This window comes from Engystomops pustulosus, chromosome 1 (genome assembly GCF_040894005.1).
Source record: "Engystomops pustulosus chromosome 1, aEngPut4.maternal, whole genome shotgun sequence".
Taxonomy (NCBI): domain Eukaryota; kingdom Metazoa; phylum Chordata; class Amphibia; order Anura; family Leptodactylidae; genus Engystomops; species Engystomops pustulosus.
The window spans coordinates 191,591,025-191,608,739 of NC_092411.1; the positions used below are offsets into that span (position 1 = coordinate 191,591,025).

Below are 17,715 nucleotides of genomic sequence, written 5' to 3' on the forward strand. Positions count from 1 at the left end.
GTTCAGTTTAGGGTTCACTGTCCCGTTTGTCTTCCCTGAGTGCAGAGTCCTCATTACAATGTTGTTGTGAAGCTTTAATTGATTCTCAAGGCACATGATAAGTTATTAAGTCACTGACATTTTTATAGGGGTATAATCATCACAGTTGTTGGCTTTTGTAATAGTTTGATATGAGTAAATAACCACTGCATGCTTCTACTTGAATGTCTTAGTTTCATGATCTAATATCACTAAAGTATAAAACTATTAAAGTTTTCCCTACATTTCACAAGGAAGCAGAATACAGCAGATCTGACCATATAATATTATAGAGGTCATCTCTTCTTCTACAATCAAATCCAACAGTCAGCAAGGCAGCACCCGACAGGTTTACTTTATGTCAAAACCTCAATCCAAAATCATTCTTAGTTTCCTTAAAACTAATAACAATTCTTATAGTGATGAGCAATGTAATGCATAGACTGTAACCAACTGTATGGAAATAATGGACTTTGAGCCTTCTCCTCTGAAATGCAAATAACCATGTGACCTGTAGGTGGGGCACTTTGAGCAAAAAACCTGGAAAGATTGTATTATCCAATAGTAAAGGAAGTTCTTTTGCAATGGTCTGTGCTATCAAGTCATTTCCTGATATACACAAGCTTACAAAGTCACTCTTGAGAGAGGGAATATCTCCAATGGAGCTGCACTCAGAGCTCACAATGCACAGAGCAGGACTTTTACTTGTGCTGCTTGCTAGCTTCTTCAGCACAGCCTCCTCAGGAAAAATCCTGGCATGGCCCACAGATGGGAGCCATTTTTTGAATCTAAATATCATCCTGGAGAACCTGGCTCACAAAGGTCATGAGGTTACTGTGCTAGTTCATTCAGGCAACATGATCATGGACACAAATAAAACAACGGCTTTAAAGTTTGAGGTGTTTCCAGTTGCATTTGAGAAACAAAGAAGAGTAGAGCTTCTGGAGGAATTCCTGCGCATATGGATTTATGAGCTGCCAAATATGTCCTACTGGGAATTCTTTTCAAGAATGAATAAGGCCATAGCGGACGGTCAGGAATTAGACGGGCTGGTGTGTGATGGCATTATAAAGAGAAGGGAACTGCTAAATAAACTGAAGGAGGAGAAGTTTGACATCCTGATTGCTGACCCTTTGGCTCCTTGTGGAGAGCTTATTGCTGAGATTATTGGAGTCCCATTCATTTACTCCTTCAGGTTCTCAATGGGCAATGTGTTGGAGAGAAATTGTGCTCACATTCCAACACCATATTCTTACGTACCAGGGACAATGATTCAGTTAACTGATAAAATGTCTTTTTTTGGAAGACTGAAAAATACAATTTTCTATTTATCTCAAGATGCCATATTTTATTTTGTTGTTTTACCAATCTGGAATCAGTACTATAGTGAGGCAATAGGTAAGTCTTTTTGCTTCCAAATTGTTCTTGCTGAATTTATTTTTGTAAAAAGGACTTTAGATTGGAATAAGGATAATATCTGCACACCACCATGTGATGCCATGTGATGAATGAATGTCAATATCCTATGAGGAATGCAGCCAATTTGTGCCAGGTATTGGACCCCTATCGTTCCCCTAGTAATCTCAAATTGTTCACAAATTCAAATAAATACCCTATTCAGACTTACTTGGCTAATAAAGTATTTTACTGCACATTATAGTTCTTAAAAATATTTGTAAAATTCATGTAAAAGTTATGATTTCTTATTCTTAGAAAATTTGATTGATATTCTGTGTAATAGACCTTACCAGTGTGGCTTCACATAACAGCCAGACCTACAATATGGATGACATAACCAATGTAGTTTCAAAATATATACAAGGTTAATTAGTAAACCAAAGATTCTGTAAAGTCAACCATTCACATTACAAACTAAGTAATCTACAATCTACTGAGAAATCAATTTGCTTATATTATATAATAAATATTATATATATAAAATTACTTATTCACTTAATTACTATATTTCCCCCCCCCCAGCAGTTCCTTGTCTTATTTTGCACCGTCACACAGCCCCCTTCTTATTTTGCACCCCCCAACAGCTCCACTTGTTATTTTGCCCCCCCCCCCAGCAGCTCCCCCTCTTCTTGTGCCCCCACAAAAAAATAATAAACACACCTTCCCCATAGCAGCTCCTCTTTCCTCTCTTTCCGCTGTAGCAGCAGGCAGGCTGGCATGACATCATCACATAACGTCATTACCTGCCAGCTCTGCTACACACAACACAGCACTCTGCACTAGCACTCTTAACTCTGTTGGTGTCCGGAGGATGGAGGCATAGCTTTTATTGAGAAATTCTCCCGACTAGTGGGACAGCGGGAGAGAGCCCAAAAATTTTTGATGGTTGGGAGGTATGCAAATGTGTTCATGAAATTGGAGACAAACCTGGGCAGATGCTTCTCAGAGTTGGAGACAATCCTCAAATCAAGATCTATGGTTCTGTTTGTTTCTGATAAATACTGTTTTGGTCAGCGAATTTGTATGGAATGAGGTGGTGGATAAAATAATGCAAGGCTGCCAGGAACTCAAGAAAGAATGGGAAAAATACCTTAAGAATGAGGCACAGACAATCTAGCGATACTGCACCACCACAGCTCACAATTTCTGGGACAGACAGAAAACTGGATGTTTAAGAGAACAGTAAAAAAGTGATTAAAAATAATCTTTGAAAAATCATTAAAATACAATAAAAAGTATGATAAAAGTAACATACTTTTAATTTTAAAAAGTTAGATTGATAGACTTCAAGAGGATTCCAATTATATCACTCAATGTCCTGAAAATACTTTCGTTACCTGTATCGCACTAGCATGCAAAAGTAATTTAATAGATAGCATCATTATTTTGTTTTTGTGTTACTAGGCCGGCCAACAACACTGTGTGAAATTATGGGAAAAGCTGAAATTTGGCTCATTCGGACATACTGGGATTTTGAGTATCCAAGACCACTCCTGCCTAACTTCGAGTTTGTTGGAGGCTTGCACTGTAAACCACCAAAGCCTTTGCCAGAGGTAAGTGCAGCTCTAATGTATCTCATGCACACATAAGTAGTGCTAAATAAAATGTATAGCCTATATGACGCTTCTGGAGTCCGTCTGGCTCTTGGGCTCTGGCTCTTGCACGCCCCCTGCAGCCCTTGTGACCCACCTCCCTGCTCCCTCTATGTTTGTCCTCTCCCATGGTCTGCCGCAAGATTTCCAGCATAGACTGGAAGGGAGGGGGGGTGGCGTTAAGAGAAGTGGGTCACAAGTTCACCGGAATTCACCTTCTATTTCTTGGTGCAGGTAAGTGCATGTCAAGCAACCCTTTTTTTTTAAATACCGCGGTCTTTCCGAATCCGTCGGGTTTTCCGACGGCCACACCCCCGATTTCCGTCGCATGCAACCCGGCGTGATTGCGCTGAAATCCGATCTTGTGCGCCAAAATCCCAGCGAAATTTGGACCCTTAGTAAATGAGTCCCAATGTGCCCACATGTAGACAGTTACTTTAAACTGCAAAACAAACTGCTTCCCTTGTTCAAGTACAAGTATAAATAAAATGTAAAAAAGTGAAAAAAAAGTTTAAAACTTTTTCAGAATAAATTAGAAATAAAAAAGTAAAAGTCCCACACAAACAGCACATTTCTTTTAGAAATTCATAATAAAGTATAAAAAAACAGCATCTGTAGATTATTGTTCTTGCTCACTAAACGCTGTTAAAAAAAACCTCAAAAACTGAAAAAGATGATTTTTTTTATCAAATCGCTTTTCTAAACATGTTCTAAAAAGTGATCAAAAAAGGTATGTGCCACTAAATGATATCACTAAAAAGAATAACTCTTTTTGCACTTAAAGGAAACCTACCACTTACAAGTGGTAGGTTTAGACACATATACATGGCACCAGCTCAGGGTGAGCTGGTGCCAGAGCAGATTTTTGTTAGGGGAACAAAGCCCCTATCGCCGTTATATTAACTTATAACTCGGCGCACTGCACTTGGGTACGGCGCACCATGCGCGTGCCCGTGTGTGCGCCGGATTCTAACGTGCTGGAGAGGCGGTGACGTCACCAATCTCCCCGGCACACGCGCGCCTGCGCAACTTAGCACGGGGAAACAGGCCGTGCTAAGTTGTGCAGGCGCGCGTGTGCCAGAGAGCTTGGTGACGTCACCGGCTCTCCAGCACTTTAGAATCCGGCGCACGCACGGGCACGCGCATGGTGCGCCGTGCCCAAGTGCGGTGCGCCGAGTTATAAGTTAATATAACTTATAAAACGGCGATAGGGGCTTTGTTCCCCTAACTAAAATCTGCTCTGGCACCAGCTCACCCCTTAAGTGGTAGGTTTCCTTTAAATAAAGAAGTTGTGAAAATATGGAGTTGCTAAAACAAATTCTATTTTTTTCAATATTGTTTTTATTGATTAAAATTGGGCAAGCATAAAAATAACATATTATTTGTAGAAAATTTGTGATTTTCTTCTCCTCCACCCTGAAAGAGATTAAAATCTCATTGATAAGCTACAGACTATCCAAAATGAGGCATCTGGAAAGTGGATCTCATTCTGCAAATAAGCCGTAATATGTCCACATTCCCCCGAAAATGTAAATCGTATATAATGTACAATGTAACAATACAAATCTGCTGTGAATGGCACTCCTGCCCTTTATTGCCCATATAGCAGTATACCACATCATATGGGGTATTGGCATAACTGGTGTCAAACTTTGCAATACATTTTGATTTTTTTTTTCATATTTCAGTTAATTAGTTTTAAATTATAACAGAACTACAATACAAACAGTCAAGGGAGAGCCGTTTCACCCTAATCAAGAACATACAAAAATATGATACCCGTATATACTCAAGTATAAGCCGACCCGAGTATAAGCTGAGCTACCTAATTTTACCACTGAAGACTGGGAAAACCTATTGACGGGAGTATAAGTCGAAGGTTGGAAATGCATTGGTCACAGTCCCCCACTATATAGCCTGCCAGCCCCTGTAGTATATACCAGCCTCCGGTAGTATATAGCCTGCCAGCCCTCAGTAGTATACAGCCAGCCCCAGTAGTGTACAGCTAGCCAGCCCCATGTAGCATACAGCCAGCCTTCATGTAAGTTATCTGACTAAGTATGTTGGTGAAATAATGAATGTGATTATTTAGGATCAACACAAAAATATGTTGGTATGGGTAAGGGATTATTAGGGGGAGAACCCATTTAAGGCAACAAAAATACATTCAATGAACAAAACTTTTCAATCAACTTAACCAAATGAGTCATCCAGCTCAGGTTGATTATTCCTGTCTGGACAGTTCAGGAAGCTCTGTGTAATGTGTTTATGAATGTCAGCAGTCAGCTTTCCCAGGGTCCTGAATGTTATTATTGTTTTTTGAGCAAAACTACTGGAATCAGGGATTAAACAAGAAATATTGCTGCATCAATGTAGCTACAGCATTCTCAAGGTATGTTTGGTTCACAATGCATGACAACAAATGGTAAAGTTTCTTTAATTGGGGAGAGAATGGAAAAATAAATTGAAGTTCTGAGATATTTAAACCTGCCATTTAAATTAACCCACCCAAGATAAATACTTAATTCAAAATTATGATTATAAAGCATTGCCCTTATCCCTAAATGATTCCTTTCCATGACTGCAGTGTTACCCAAATCAGTTTGTGCAACTCACCTGAAGTGAGTCCTGAATAGTAAATTTTACTTGCATTGCCCTGCCTCCTTATTTCTGATTGACAGGTCTCACTGCTAGGATATGCTGATGTGTGGAACATTGAGAGAGAGAGAGAGCTTTGTTACATCATTGACCAGTTCATGTCATGTGATCAGGGTGATGTCATCTAATGTCCTATCTACATCTACCCCATGCATGTATCTGATCACATGAAAACACAGCTAGACCTGATTGCATGGTGGAGCAGTAGAAGTCCATGGAGAAATGCTGTGATTTCATGTGATACCCAAATACATAAATGAGTTAGATGTTGCAAACCTAAATTGGTAAAGGACTTTAGATGACATCACCCTGGTCACATGATATTAATTACTGACTGCTGAGAAGAGGCATGGGACATGGGAAGGAGTAGATGGGAAGGGAACACGCCACCTCTGATTATTGATACATCTACAGCATATTATACCCTTTCTCTGAAAAGGTCCAATAGTAAAATGAGAATAGACCTGGTTGCCTTTATTAGTACACCAGTTGTCCTCCATTACAAACAGTACACGAAATTCTGCCATGCTGTGCCAGCAGTAATAGGTAGATCACTTATCTATGCAATGCGACTTATTTAGATGCTGTGGTCAGTATTAGCAGCTGGTAGGGAGCTGAATTGGGGATGATTCAAATCTGTAAAGCATTACAGAATTTGTTGCCACTATATATAAAGATTATTATTATTATTCACCATAGGATTTTGACCGTGGGCTGAAGCAAGTTCTCCCTATTCACATACTAATAGGTTTTGAACCAGATTATTAGGTCTCAAATTGACAGTGAAGTGAAGCTAAGAGAACAATATATAGCTTATGTGACATTAGATATACTATAGCTAACTTTTGTTTATTTGTTTATTGGGAAATGATATGTGAATGTGTTTTATTCAATGAAGGATATGGAAAAGATTGCACAAAGCTCAGGAGAACACGGTATTGTTGTATTCTCACTTGGATCTATGGTGAAAAACCTGACGGATGAAAGAAGTAATGTGATTGCTTCTGCTCTGAGCCAGTTGCCACAGAAGGTAATGATGACCCTCCACATTGGAGCAAAGAAATGTTATTTGTGAAGCACTGCTGGTCATATCTACACATATAAAATGTCTGCCATCTAAAATAGGTCATCTGGAGATACAGTGGTAAAAGACCAGCCACTTTAGGAGAGAACACAGTGTTATATGACTGGATACCACAGAATGATCTCTTAGGTAAGTCTTCAAAGTGCAAACAATTAGGTTCATTTAAGAATACCTTGATAGCAGATTGTCTGTACCTGCGTGTGCCCCCTCTCGCCTGCAGCCTCACTTAACTAGCCGCCTTCTAGTGACGGTCTCCTTGCTTTAGCACGCACATCCCCGCCTCCTAGGTGCGTGCGCAAGCTGTCAGATATTAAAGGGCAAACGCACCACTAAATGGTGCTGGTCAACTGACAACCTATAAATGCTCAACCTCTTCTTGTGACCCTTACCGGATCTTTGTGCTTCTATGCCCAAGAGAAAGCTCTATTCCAAGCCCTTTGCGATTTATCCTGATTTCCCATTGTGACCTTGATTCCGTTCCTGACTCTGATCTCGTGCTGCCTGTCCTGACCTACCGCTAGGTCCCCAACTCTGACCCTGTGCTGTCTGTCTCGATCTCCTGCCTGTCCCCGACCCTGAGTTTGCCGTACGATTCTGTACTATTCCTTGGCTTCCACCACAAAGTTGCCCCTGTATGACCTGGTGGTACCACAACACAACAAGTCCAACCTGCTTTGCGGCGGGCTCTGGTGAAAACCGGGTACCACTTAGACTCCGGTCCCAGGTGTCGACTTACGTCATTGTCACGGTGGTCCAGTGGGTTCACTACCCCTGGTTCCTGACACAGATATTGCTGTTTTAGCTATTAGTTCAGTGCCTCAGTGGGCCCGTTTGAAGTAAACTCATATGGCAGCATTAAAAATTCTGAAACTAAAACAGTCTCTTGTTCCCTAAAATATTCCCTAGTTTATGATACAACTCCCTCATGGTTATTTTATATACAGGCTCCTCATGCGTATTTTATATAAAGCCCCCCTCACACCCTATGGATTCATTAGATAGAGCCCCTCTCAGCTCCATGGATTCCATATGGATTCCATATGTACAGCCTTATGTGGGACACCCCTCCCCCCCAAGAAACACTTATCCGGGTAAACTCTTTTAGCAAGGGCACAAAAGGATTGAGGTATAGACAAAACGCAAAAAAATATTTTAGATTTTTAATAACATGTGAGAGCTCTGAGAGGTGTAATTTAGGGATTTGTGTGCTTTTTTTCCCACTGTTTAAAAATGTTCTAGCCACGATCAGCCTGATTGTATAAAATAACCTTGGCACCCTGTTTAATTGATGTGGTGAAATTTTCAAGGGATAAATTGAGGGATTTGCTAAGCCAGGTCCTTTATGTTTCAATGATCATGATAGGCAGTGCCTAATATCTGCAGTAGTATAAAACCACTTTTGATTGGTCTCAGTAATAAACATTCAGATTTCAGAGACGTTGTGACATTTCACATTCTAAAATAAGAAATATGACAGTCATAATGAGTCATTATCGAATCAGGGAGGAGGATAACTATTGCAAGCAGAGGGAAAGTTTGATGGGTTTTTCCAGGTTTTGCAATGGACCCTGTGATGAATGGGGGGAGGGGAATCAAAAGCCTCATGAAATTTGTTTGAGTAAATTTCTCTAATGGTTGAAGACTGAATCATAGTTTTGTGCTAAAAAGATATTCTCATAAGTCCAGAAGTACAGTAAGTATGGCTGTATCCTCTGGGGCCCTTTTTGGAATAAGCTGAATGGAAGCTTCAGGTTACAGATGAATGATGAACATTAACAGTCACATAACATAAACACATTCGCTTTAAAGGGCATCTGTCAGTAGTATCCATAGGATAGTTAATTAGTAGTTGGAAGAACACAGCACTGTTTATGCTGGAGGCCAGATAGGAGATACACTATGGATGGACCCTTCCAATATCTAATTGGGAAGGGTGTACTGGTGCTGCACCCATAACAGTCAACTGCTAATAGCCTATCTTTATACAAGGTCATTAGTGGCAATACACTATGGATGAAACTGTGTTTTTATCTAATCAGCAGGGGTGGAGGATGGATAGATCCTTAGTAGTATTAGGGGGAGGAAAACCCATTGTATCATACATTTGTGTATCTTGTTAAGTGGTAGCAGAACTGTGAAAAAAGGTCTTAGTTGGCTTAGTTATGTAATATTTTTGTTGTCTTATCTGTCACCAGGGGCCTCATTTTCACTAAAGACAGGTTGCAGAAGCTTATTATACCTGCAGTGCAATTCTGCCTTTCCTAAGCATTTGCATTACAATATAATTGTGTATTATAACTTACTCTTGCACCCTGGCAAAATCCTAGGGTAGTCACAGGGGCTGGACTTTGGCTTGGATGCATTTCAAAAAACAACATGTGACTTGTCTTTGTTACTCCCTCCTCACAGCTTGGCGCCAACCTTTGTACTCCTGTGCAGCTCCACCTCCTGCTCCTTCTCAGAGGTCACAGCCTGGTCAGCCTGACATCAGTGGGGGTGGGACAAAGATGTACAGAAGCACAAAGATGGAGGCAGCCTGCAGCTCAGACAAGTCATATGTTGTTTTTTGAAATGCATCCAAACCAAAGTCCAGCCCCTGTGACTACCCCAGAATTTTGTCAGGATACAAGAGTAAGTTATAACACACAATTATATTGTAATGCAAATGCTTAGAAAAGGCAGAGAAGCATTTTTGCACTGCAGGTGGCTTTTACAATCTGCCTTTAGTGAAAATGAGGTCCCTGGTGACAGGTTCCCTTTAAAGTACCATAACTTGGGGGATATTATAACTGGACAATCACTTTTAAAATGTTATGATATTAATAACACACCATTTAACACATCATAGGTCATCCAAAGACCAAAGCATTTATTACCCATGGAGGAACCAATGGAATTTATGAAGCCATTTATCACGGAGTGCCTATGGTTGGGATTCCACTATTTGCTGACCAGCCAGATAATATTATCCATATGAAGACCAAAGGCATGGCTGTAATGCTAGACATTAACCAAATGCAAAGCCAAGACTTATTGGACGCGGTTAACACTGTTATTAACGATCCAAGGTAAGATCTTCATGAGTAAGTTTTATATTCAAATAATAATAGAGTATGGGAAGACTGACAGGTGAGAGTGCAACTGTTACAGTAAGAATGGCCAGCAGACATATCTGTGACTAAATCAGTTACTAATAGACTAAGGCCTTATTCACATAGCAGTTACTTGTTCAGTGTTGTGCTTCAGTCATTGGGTGCCTAAACATCGGTGTGGAGACTGCACACTGATATGTTATAATTGTAAGATTCCCATATCCTGTCTTTTTGACCCACTCCTGGTTTTGCCTTGCAACCACTTCAAAGCAATGACCAAAACTGATATGTGACTATAGCCTAAGGCCCCTCCCACACTAGCGTTGCATTTCACGTCAGGGTGCAATGCGTGAAAAACTGACGTTTTTGGCTGCGTTTTTGTTCCATTTTTCCTTGGAGTCATTAGCGTTTTTGCGTTTTTCACGCGTTTTTTAAAGTCAATTGGACTTTTTCAAAGGGACCATGGTTCGGGAATAATATTTTTTATTTAATGGAAAAAGAATGTCTTCAGATAAGTTATCAGATGTATGCAAACATCTTTTCTTCACTGTTCCGCGCGTATATTATCTCCCGACAAGTTAGCAGATGTGAAGAACAGTGAAGAATAGAATAAAAACAGTGAACACAGTGAACACAGTGAACACAGGATCATTTAAGTGAAAAACACAGTAAAGAACACAGTGAAGAATAGATTACAGATGTTCGGCACATCTGCTTACTTGTCGGGAGATACGCGCGGAACGGTGTGAACAAAATAGCATGTGAAGAACAATATATATATGTGTAAAGAACACATTGCAGATGTTTCCATACATCTGCAATGTCTTCTTCACACATATATATTGATCTTCACATGCTATTTTGTTCGCACCGTTCCGCGCGTATCTCCCGACAAGTAAGCAGATGTGCCGAACATCTGTAATCTATTCTTCACTGTGTTCTTTACTGTGTTTTTCACTTAAATGATCCTGTGTTCACTGTGTTCACTGTGTTCACTGTTTTTATTCTATTCTTCACTGTTCTTCACATCTGCTAACTTGTCGGGAGATAATATACGCGCGGAACAGTGAAGAAAAGATGTTTGCATACATCTGATAACTTATCTGAAGACATTCTTTTTCCATTATCAGATGTATGCAAACATCTTTTCTTCACTGTTCCGCGCGTATATTATCTCCCGACAAGTTAGCAGATGTGAAGAACAGTGAAGAATAGAATAAAAACAGTGAACACAGTGAACACAGTGAACACAGGATCATTTAAGTGAAAAACACAGTAAAGAACACAGTGAAGAATAGATTACAGATGTTCGGCACATCTGCTTACTTGTCGGGAGATACGCGCGGAACGGTGCGAACAAAATAGCATGTGAAGATCAATATATATGTGTGAAGAAGACATTGCAGATGTATGGAAACATCTGCAATGTGTTCTTTACACATATATATATTGTTCTTCACATGCTATTTTGTTCACACCGTTCCGCGCGTATCTCCCGACAAGTAAGCAGATGTGCCGAACATCTGTAATCTATTCTTCACTGTGTTCTTTACTGTGTTTTTCACTTAAATGATCCTGTGTTCACTGTGTTCACTGTTTTTATTCTATTCTTCACTGTTCTTCATTGTGTTTTTTAAATTAAATGCACGATCGCGAGCAGGGGAATTATTCATGTCACCTAGCAACCCATACATTTAAAACGCATTGCACTCGCATTGCACTTGCAATGCTTGCGAGTGCAATGCATTTTTGATGCGTCTCCATAGACTTGAATGGGGCGGTGAAAAACGCGTGTGAAGCGCAAAAGTAGAGCATGCTGCGATTTTGACGCGCGTCAAAACAAACGCAAGCACGCGCGTGCAAAACAACGCAAATGAGGAAAGACCCATTGTATACAATGGGACAGAGTGCAATGCAAGTTCTGCGCGTCAAAAGCACGCGCAGAACTCGCGCGTGAAAAACGCTAGTGTGGAAGGGGCCTAAGAATGATTTGTTCTGATGATTGAATGCACAGAGGTTTGCTGCATATTTAATGGATGAACAAGATCAGAAAATATATTCTGGTAACATTTGCGTCAAACCCAAGTAAAGAAATATAATGCCAACTCACAGGAAACAAATACTTGATACATCTCCCCCATTATTTTCAAAAGTATCATTTGCAAAACATTTTTTGCACAGATTTCTGATGTGAACAGATTTATAAATCTGCCCCTATGTGTTTTACAAACACATTTCAACTTACCTGCAAATAGGAAGTGGCCTAGTGACAAATATTTATGACTTTTGGCTGAAATATTTGATGTAATATAAAACAATTAAAGTGTTGGATACATTTAGACTATATTGTAAAAGAAGCACTATATTTTATATCCAACACCAGTCATAGGGGCACATTAACTAAGGGTCCGATTCACGTTTTTCCGCCAGGTTTCGCGAATTTTTCTGATTTGCGCGGAATTGCCCCGGAATTTTGGCGCACGTGATCGGATTGTGGCACATTGGTGCCGGCTTTCACGCGACAAAAATCGGGAGGCGTGGCCATCAGAAAACCCGACTGATTCAGAAAAACCGCAGAATTAAAAAAAAAATTGTGTTGCAAGAATATCACTCACATGCCCTGGAATGAAGCAGGTGAACTCCAGCGGACTTCAGCGCAGCACCGACACCTAGTGGACATGGGGCGCACAACCTTAGTGAATCCCAGCAGAAGCCGAATCAGCATCGGAGAACGCGCTGCTGGATTGCGACTGGATCAGGTAAGTAAATCTGCCCCATAGTGATGTCTGATTAGCTCCCTTATTCACGGTGGATATTAGACATCAGCTTTTGAGTGTAATGCTTCTTTCCCCGTGATCGACCTCTTATGTGGGCTATTAAGTCCCTTTAACATTTACTGATGTAAATTTTGGTACCATAATGAAAAAACATTAACATGCTAATGCATACATTGCTGAGAGGGAGATTAATTACATAGCCGTATCTCACATTTACATAATCTTTCTTACCACTTGCCTGCGGAGAAAAGAAAAAATGACCTGGTGTTAAACAAAAACTGCAGTGATGTATGTCACAAAATACAAATATCATTGAAAAAGGGTGCAAGTCGTGTTTGCCAGAAACACCCTGATCTAGCAAATGCCTTTTATACAACATAAGTCTCACCAAGAGCAGGAGAAACCTCCCTACACTTGGGAGGATCCAAAATGCAGTACAATCACGTCATGTTTCAGTCACCAATTCCACTTCTTCCTCCAGACAAGATGGTGTTGTGGTGGACTTGGGCTGAGATGCAGGGAAGTCCACCTTTGGAACAAGCTGCCATTCTTGAAGCAGCTCTTGTAGTTTTGCTGCCGTAGGGGCCTCATTGTTCCTTACATCCATATTTGTAATAAGCTTTACAGGGATCCCCCACTAATACAGAACATTATGAAACCATAGAATTTTTGCAGCCTCCCAAAATTCCCGCCTCCTCACCAAAGTAACAGCTAATAAATCTGTAAATAAGGCGATATCCCGGCATCATTCTGTTTTTTCTTCAGGGTTCCTCGCTTTCTGCATTAGCTTCTCCTTAAAATGAAAACAGTGCAGTCTGGCAATCACATCCCTTGGTACTGATGAGGGAAGGGACTTAGCTTTAGGCAATCTGTGCACCCTGTCAATTAGTAAATCACTGGGGTGAATCTGGTAGCAGAGCCGCAAAAAAGTCTGTTAGGAATTCTTCCAGCATCTCTGGTTTGATAGTTTTGGGAGTCTGTAACCTCCTCTTTCAATGCACTGTTTGCATCAGGATGTCAGGATTCAGGGGTAGTGGACCCACTGTACCACCACGAGTTAAGATGTAAGCCGACACCTGGGAGTCTAAGTGGCACCCGGTTTTCACCGGGTGCCCGCCGCAAAGCAGGTTGTCCTTGCTGCGGCAGTATACCACCAGGTCGCTCCACACACTACAGTGAAGGATATGTTATGTGAAATATTCACTGAAAATAATTGCAAAATGATGCCATGTGCTCTATATGGATATAGTTGGATTGAGATTCCTACATTGAGTACCACCCATCACAAAGAGTGTGGTCTCTATTGTTCTACGTAACTGGAAAACGGAGGCATGACTGAAGGATTAGGCCTCATCCCCATGGTCTGCTGTTTGTGGTATGTCTGTGATCACGGTAAACAAAAAGTGGTCGCTCTAATGTGCAGTAGGAAAATGGTATTTAAAAACAAAATGTATTTAATCCATGTTAAAACATCGTGTGCACATGTGAAAAATGGGAAACGATGCCTGGTGATGTGTTGCAGAAAATACTATTTCTTAATCATAACAGACAACCAGTCTCCTCCAGTTTTAACACAGGAAGCCTATTGGATATCGACACTAAATTACAGTCATCCCTACTGTCTAAGTTTACTACATATTACACTTTATTAGTTGTTATGTCTTATTACAAGTTCTATTACAACTTATGCGTCACTGTTTGTAACTGTGTTATTATCCATTCCTATTTCCTCCCTCCCTGTGTTTTCCCATAATGCATTTCTGTGTTCCCTATTTTAACTTAGTGTCCTTGCTATCAAGCACCCATTGTTAGGATTAAGTAATAGTTTTTTCTGAAACATGTCAACAGACGTGCAGTTTTGTCCTCCTTTTTTCATGTGCACATGATGTTTTAACATGGATTAAATACATATTTTGTTTTTAAATACCTTTTTCCTATTCCACGCTGGAGCAACCACTTTTTGTTTTTCCTTGGATATCTTTGCGCAGCCAGACTTTCTGTGAAAAACCTGGCTGATTGAGAGAGTTGTATCACATGGTGAGCTGACTCAAGCCGTTTCTTTTTCCTTTATTCTTATGCTACTGAGATTAGTGTGTAAGCACTCCTCACACCACCAATGCCATATGCAGTTGTCTTGCTTATGGCTTGTTTATAGCTCATGGGCTGATTACACGTTTGTTGTCAGTTACCATAGAAAACACAGTCTAGGTGTACAAATAGTAGAAAATGCGTAATTGTAACCCCTTTCATTCTTTAGATGATTTTTTTGTATAATTTTTTTATGTTTAATAAGGCAAAACCTTTCCTATATTTTATATTTTAGTTATAAAGAAAATGCCATGCGGATATCACAGATTCACCATGACCAGCCAGTGAAACCTCTAGACAGGGCTGTCTTCTGGATAGAGTTTGTCATGCGTCACAAAGGCGCAAAGCATCTACGCCCAGCATCCCACGATCTAACCTGGTACCAGTACCACTGTTTGGACGTCATCGGTTTCCTACTTGTCTGCCTCTTAATGGTTCTCTTTATTACTATAAAAATATTCTCATTTTGCTGCAGAAAGTGCCGCCCTGCCAAGAGAAAGCAGAAAAAACATTAAAAAAATTAATTGCCTTCACTATGTGCTTTACTGGTGCCATCTATGTTTACAACCATTTTTCTACCAGAAACATCAGTTATGTGGCACTTGACTGGATATAGGTAGAAGTTGAACAAATATATTCCATAAACTTTTCTTCTTTGCAGATATTGATTCAAGTTCAAAGATATTTTTCCACCCTATACTATTAATGACCGTTCACTATTGTTCATTAGAGGCTCAACACCAAGCACCCCTTCTGATCAGCTGTTATACACATTGGTTGGAACTAGTAAAACATTGTTCTGTCTGCAGTGTATTAGCTGCATTATCTTACATAAGTCAATAGTATAATGCGGAAAACCCTTTGAAAAGCCTAAAGTTTGCAGCCCCAATGTCCTACTAACACCTAGCCTCATTTTATATATCACACTGTGTAATTCAACTTTATGTAGGCAGAATTCTTATCATAAATACCAACACACAACATACAAGACCAAAAAATCGTACTTAAAATACCAAAACGTAATTCTGAATGCAAATCTTTATTAATAGGAAATCAAATATTAGCCATTAAAAACATACACGTTAAAACCACGCAAACAAACAACATGGTGGTGGTCAGTCCATTATCCATAGTACACAATAACACGTCATATAGACATACAAAATGGATCAATAAATGTAGATATAGGGGCTAAGCTGAGCACCAAGACTGTAAAGTCCATGCAAGGAATATCACAAATGTATATAAAAAGTACCTGTGCCACAAGTTAAATAAGCCCCAGACCACCACCACAGCACCCCGACGCACGTTTCGCCGTCACTTCCTCAAGGGGGTGCTTGAGGAAGCGACGGCGAAACGTGCGTGGGGTGGATAATGGACTGACCACCACCATGTTGTTTGTTTGCGTGGTTTTAACGTGTATGTTTTTAATGGCTAATATTTGATTTCCTATTAATAAAGATTTGCATTCAGAATTACATTTTGGTACTTTAAGTACGATTTTTTGGTCTTGTATGTTGTGTGTTGATATTTATTGTTTGATTAACATAAGGATCTGTTACTAAAGAAGTGGGTACGGCTATTGGTATTCAGAATTCTTATCATAAATGTTCAAAGTCTATATACCTACTGGCTGGAATGAAGGAATTGGGGCACATTTATCTGGGTTTCTGCGCAACAACACTAGTGTAGAAGCCGTAACATAAAGCAGCATCTAGTACAGCACTATATAAAATTTCCTTTCTTATTACCCATTTTGCAAAATGAGCTGGGTGCAATTGGATTGAGGCTTGTGCACTGAGAAACTTATTGCCGTAAAAATAGCCTTTTTAGACCAGGTCATTGGAAACAGGAAAGATACGTTTGGAAAGTGTGTAAGGTACCTAAAGAGTGGATTAGTTTGTTGAGGTAGAAGCTCCAATTTTCATTTTAATGGTAAAACAACATCCTCAAAACAACTCAAATCTTCAGAATGAATCCCAGGAACAACCCTTCTCCAGAATTTTTTGCTTAATAAGATAAATATTTTTTAAATTTTTTCCTGTCATTGCCTTTCAAAAAAAATAACCTTTTAATTTAGAGCAATGTATGATGATTGTCTTTGCAGTTTGATTTGTGATTTCTAATGGTGCTTTTTGGGGAACCTAAACTTATTGACCAAAGTTTATTGTCCCTCTTGTTGGGGGTTGAAGGGGTGGGTAGTTATGACCTCTATTCTGGCCTGTAAATAATAACAGCCAACAATGTACTCACCTATCCTGTACATATTCAACATATAGTGCCAAGATAATTGTGACCTGTCTATCCCACATATATGCTACATCATTCCCAGGGCATTATAATACTATACTGTGGGCTACACTTGTATACCTCCGTGTATCTCTAATTCACTTCACTATAAAAAAAGGGCTTTTTTTGGTATATTGAATCTTTAAAAGGGGTTGTCCAGAAATACAATTTTTTAAATATGGCTGGAAGGGCCATAAAAAATAAAAAATTTAAAAGTAAAACCCTGACCACAGCCGCTCCCCTGCTTTAGCCCGAAATTAATATTGTAGGAGGCGAGGAGCTGTGGTTGTGATGTCACTACCAGCCTCTGTATACAAACACAGACTGGCAGTGACATGTGCGGCCGCAGCTTAACAGGAGTGTGGAGAGAGGCAAGTACACTTTTTATCAAATTCCTAGACAACCCCTTTAAGATTAGAATCACACTTTGAAATTAAGTTATTTTTTATGTTTTTGGGTTTCTCAAGAGTATCTTTTCACAAATTGCTTTTCACAAGTTTTCTCCTTGCATTATTATTCGTAAAATTCTTTCCCTAGAGTTATGTTTCATTCCATTATCTCATCTCTGAATATTCATAAACTCGATAGATACATTTTTTAAAAAATGAGATGATTTTCTGTATTGATTTACTCTTATTGATTTGTAATAAAATGAAAAT

The 17,715-nt window shown here is 39.7% G+C and overlaps 1 protein-coding gene across 6 annotated transcripts in view; it reads left to right on the plus strand.

The window, feature by feature from the left end:
• The window catches only part of LOC140070042 (UDP-glucuronosyltransferase 2A2-like), a 35,471-nt gene extending 20,171 nt beyond the window's left edge, over positions 1-15,300 (plus strand). For 5 of the 6 annotated variants that reach the window (XM_072116392.1, XM_072116386.1, XM_072116397.1 and 2 more), the window contains exons 2-6: positions 2,881-3,029; positions 6,625-6,756; positions 6,852-6,939; positions 9,659-9,878; positions 15,003-15,300. In XM_072116392.1, coding sequence (XP_071972493.1) covers positions 2,907-3,029; positions 6,625-6,756; positions 6,852-6,939; positions 9,659-9,878; positions 15,003-15,282 — 843 coding nt within the window. In that variant the 5' untranslated portion in view covers positions 2,881-2,906 and the 3' untranslated portion in view covers positions 15,283-15,300. Of the gene's footprint in view, positions 1-786; positions 1,417-2,880; positions 3,030-6,624; positions 6,757-6,851; positions 6,940-9,658; positions 9,879-15,002 lie in introns of all 6 variants that reach the window. The other variant, XM_072116405.1, reaches the window with a different exon arrangement.
• Positions 15,301-17,715: the final 2,415 nt, after the last annotated feature.